Source organism: Carlito syrichta, unplaced genomic scaffold (assembly GCF_000164805.1).
Source record: "Carlito syrichta isolate Samal-C Ts95f unplaced genomic scaffold, Tarsius_syrichta-2.0.1 Scaffold308290, whole genome shotgun sequence".
Classification (NCBI taxonomy): Eukaryota; Metazoa; Chordata; class Mammalia; order Primates; family Tarsiidae; genus Carlito; species Carlito syrichta.
In genome coordinates this window covers 111,402-115,496 of record NW_007252386.1, presented here as the reverse complement: position 1 = coordinate 115,496, position 4,095 = coordinate 111,402, and the positions used below count along the sequence as shown (strand labels likewise).

Genomic DNA, 4,095 nt, shown 5'->3' with positions numbered 1-4,095 from the left:
TTCTATTCTCCCCCAGTCCCCAACCAGCTTCTGGCAACCACCACTGTTATTTTTGCTTCTTTAAATTTGAATTCTTCAGTTTTCACATATAAGTGGAATATTGCAGTATTTGTCTTTCTGTGTTTGTCTTATTTTGCTTAGTATAATGTCCTCCAGGTTGATTGGTGATGTTGTAAGTGACATGATTTCATTGTTTATAAATGCTAAATAGTATTTCATTGTATATACATCACATTTCCTTTATCCATTCATATATCAACAGATAGTTCGATTCCACATGTTGACTCTTGTGAATAATGCTGCAGTAAAAATGGGAGTACAGATATCTCTTTGGCATAGTTATTTCATTTCCCTTGGATATATATACAGGTGTGGGACTGCAGAGTCCTATGGTAGCTCCATTTGTAATTTTTAAAGAACATTCACACTATCCTGATGCAGTGGCTCACGCTATAATCCCTGTATTTTGGGAAGCCTGAAGTAGGAGGATTGCATGAGGCTAAGAGTTTGAGATCAGCCTGGGCAACAAAGTGAGACACTGTCACTATAATAAAATGGAAAAAATAGCCAGGCGTGGTGATGCGCACCTGAAGTCCCAGCTACTCCAGAGGCTAGGCAGAAGAATCACTTGAGCCGAGGGGTTTGAGGCTGCAGTGAGCTTTGAGTGTGCCTGTTGGACATTAGATGAGTTTAATGTTGAAGTGGAAATAGGCTTTTATAACTTTGACTTCTCTCTGTCCAGTCTATTAATATAATTACCATGATTTACAATTTCTGCTCTTGTTCTCTTAAGGTAGTAATGCCCACAAAGCCAACGGATGGGGCAAATCACTCTGTGGTGTCAGAGTTTGTATTCCTGGGACTCACCAATTCCTGGAATATCCAACTTTTCCTCTTTATGTTCTCCTCCATATTTTATGTGGCAAGTATGTTGGGAAACTCCCTCATTATGCTCACAGTGACTTCTGACCCTCACTTACACTCTCCCATGTATTTTCTGTTGGCCAATCTCTCCTTCATTGACCTGGGTGTTTCTTCTGTCACTTCTCCCAAGATGATTTATGACCTTTTCAGAAAGCACAAAGTCATCTCGTTTGGAGGCTGCATCATTCAGATCTTCTTCATCCATGTCATTGGTGGTGTGGAGATGGTGCTGCTCATAGCCATGGCCTTTGACAGGTATGTGGCCATATGTAAGCCTCTTCATTACCTGACCATTATGAACCCAAGAATGTGCATCTTCTTCTTAGTGGCTGCCTGGACGACAGGCCTTATCCACTCAGTGGTTCAGTTGACTTTTGTAGTAGACTTACCTTTCTGTGGTCCTAATGTATTGGACAGCTTTTACTGTGACCTTCCTCGGTTCATCAAACTTGCCTGCACTGATATCTATCGACTGGAATTCATGGTAACAGTCAACAGTGGATTCATCTCTGTGAGCTCTTTCTTCATACTGATCATTTCCTACATTGTCATCATTCTCACTGTTCAGAAACACTCTTCAGTTGGTTCATCCAAAGCTCTGTCCACACTTTCAGCTCATATCACTGTAGTAGTCTTGTTCTTTGGTCCTTTGATTTTTGTCTATACCTGGCCATTTCCATCCACATACCTGGATAAGTTTTTGGCTATCTTTGATGCAGTTCTCACTCCTGTTTTGAATCCTATAATCTATACATTCAGGAATCAAGAAATGAAGGTGGCAATGAGGAAAGTATGCAGACAGCTCGTGAGTTACAGAAAGATTTCTTAAAATTTCCGTATTGTGAAGAGTCCTCATTGAATACTGAAGTTCATTGTAAATGTCAAATTCAGAGAAAAGCTTTTCCCACCTTGATTTGATAATCCACATTGATATTGGCTCTGTTTTATCTTTCATTTAGGAGGGACAAACATTTGTATGTAAAAGAAGAGAAGGAGTAATAAATAAAGTATTTAGAAATCAAGGATTATTATAATCTTGAGCCTCAATTCCTAAAGAATAATTTTTTTGTCGTTTAGCTTGAGAAAAAACTCTCAACACTGGATCTCACTCCATCACTCAACCTCAAGTGCAGAGGTGTGATTCTGGCTGACCACAACCTTGAGATCCGGGACTTAAGGGATCCTTCTGCCTCAGCCTCCTGAGTAGCTGGGAATGTAGGTGTGCACCACCATGCCTTGTTAATTTTTGTTTTTTTTTGTAGAGAAGTGATCTCGCTGTATTGCTCAGGCTGGCCTTGAATCTGGGCCCAAGATATTCTCTCACATCAGCTTCTTAAAGTGCTGGGATTACAGTTGTGAGCCACTGTGCTTGCCCAGGAATTATTTTTATATGAAGCAATTATTAGAATTATATAAGATGGCAGGCCATAATAAGGCCTATGGAAAAGAGAAAAGAAAATTAGTCCACTTTAATTCTGTATGGTCTTACCTTGAATTGATTACATCTGCAAAGATTCTGTATGTAAATAAGGTCACATTCACATGTTCAGTGTTAGAACTTTAAAATATATATTTGGTGGACACAAATCAAATCACTGGTAGTATAGGTAGTATAGATATCTGAGAATAGAGATGGTTGTGGTATACCTATCTATTTATCAGAGTAAAAATATATTTAAGATAAACATGGTAAAAATAACTTTTGATCTTTCATAGGCAAACTTAATAGCATAAAGCACAAGAAGTTATTCTTGTGAGCTGTAGAATCTCTGCCTACTGTGAAGATTACACAGAAGGTAAAGAACAACATTTACTGTTTCTTTAAAAGACAGAAAATTAAATTTGTTATGTCATTCAGACAGAAAGAAAATCAAATTCTAGTCTTGTTTTCATATAATATTTGGCAATAACGCATTCCTGAGATTTTAAAAATAAAGATGCACTAAAGCTGAGCAGTGTAAAACTTTGCCAAAATTCTAATATATATCATTGCTTCTATTCAGACTTATTATTTGAAGTTATATATATGCAATAAAGACAAATAAAATATACTTCTTGAATCTTCAACATTGAGGTTTTTTTTTTAGCCTTTGTCTTTCACATTTTGGATTAACCAGACATTGTATCTTAGGATGAATCTACCTTTTTAACGCTTGATAAACTAAATCAGATCCTACTACATTGTATAGTCAATCATATTTTATGGCTACTATTACTTCTAGTTTCTTTCTTTTTTTATATCAGTATTTTTTATTTTGATATTGTGGGGTACAGTTAAGGGTTAGGTATATAAATATGCTTTGTTCAGGCACCCTTGTTGATAAGGGATGTTTCCCTGTCCCCAGACAGATATTACTACCATTAATCCCACCTCAATTCCCCTCCCCCCCCATAGTTTCCCACCACTGTCAGTCATTTTCTCATAGTATTACGATGGATGTTCAAGGTCCACTATATGAGTGAGAACATGTGATACTCAGATCTTTGTTTCTGTGAGAGGTCACTCAGTATTATAGACTCCAGTTCCATCCAGGTTGCTGTGAAATTCATGATTTTGTACTTTTTTATGGCTGCGTAGTATTCCATCATGTATATGTACCACATTTTTTAAATCCAGTCCTCTTTTGATAGACAGCATGGTTGATTTCAAGCTCTTGCTATTGTGAACAATGCTGTGAAAAACATACATGTGCAGGTATCTTTTTCGTAAAGTGCTTTGAGTTCTTCAGGGTATATTCCCAGTAGGAGATTGTGGGGTCACATGGGAGGTTGATATTTAGAGCTTTTAGGAATCGTCACACTGTGTTCCATAGAGGCTGCACTAGTTTGCACTCCCACAACAGTGTAGAAGCTTTCCCTTTTCATGACACCCTCTCCAGCAACTGTTATTTTTTGAGTTATTGATAATTGCCATTCTGACTGGAATTAGGTGGTATCTCAGTATGGTTTTGATTTGTATCTCCTTGATGATTCGTGAGGTTGGACATTTCTTCATGTGTCATTTGGCTGCTCGGATGTCTTCCTTTGAGAAGTGTCTGTTCACATCTTTTGCCCACTTTATAATGGGGTTGTTTTTTTTTTCTTTTAAGCATGTTTGAGTTCCTTGTAGATCCAAGATGTTAAGCCTCTGTCGGACCTGGAGTTGGCAAATACTTTTTCCCAGTCTGTGGG

The 4,095-nt window shown here is 37.8% G+C and overlaps 1 protein-coding gene across 1 annotated transcript; it reads left to right on the top strand.

The window, feature by feature from the left end:
• Positions 1-799: 799 nt before the first annotated feature.
• On the top strand, positions 800-1,753 carry LOC103267832 (olfactory receptor 4F3/4F16/4F29-like). Its single transcript, XM_008065410.1, has one exon. It carries the CDS (start codon positions 800-802, stop codon positions 1,751-1,753), a length of 954 nt encoding a protein of 317 aa, XP_008063601.1.
• The last annotated feature ends 2,342 nt before the right edge of the window (positions 1,754-4,095 follow it).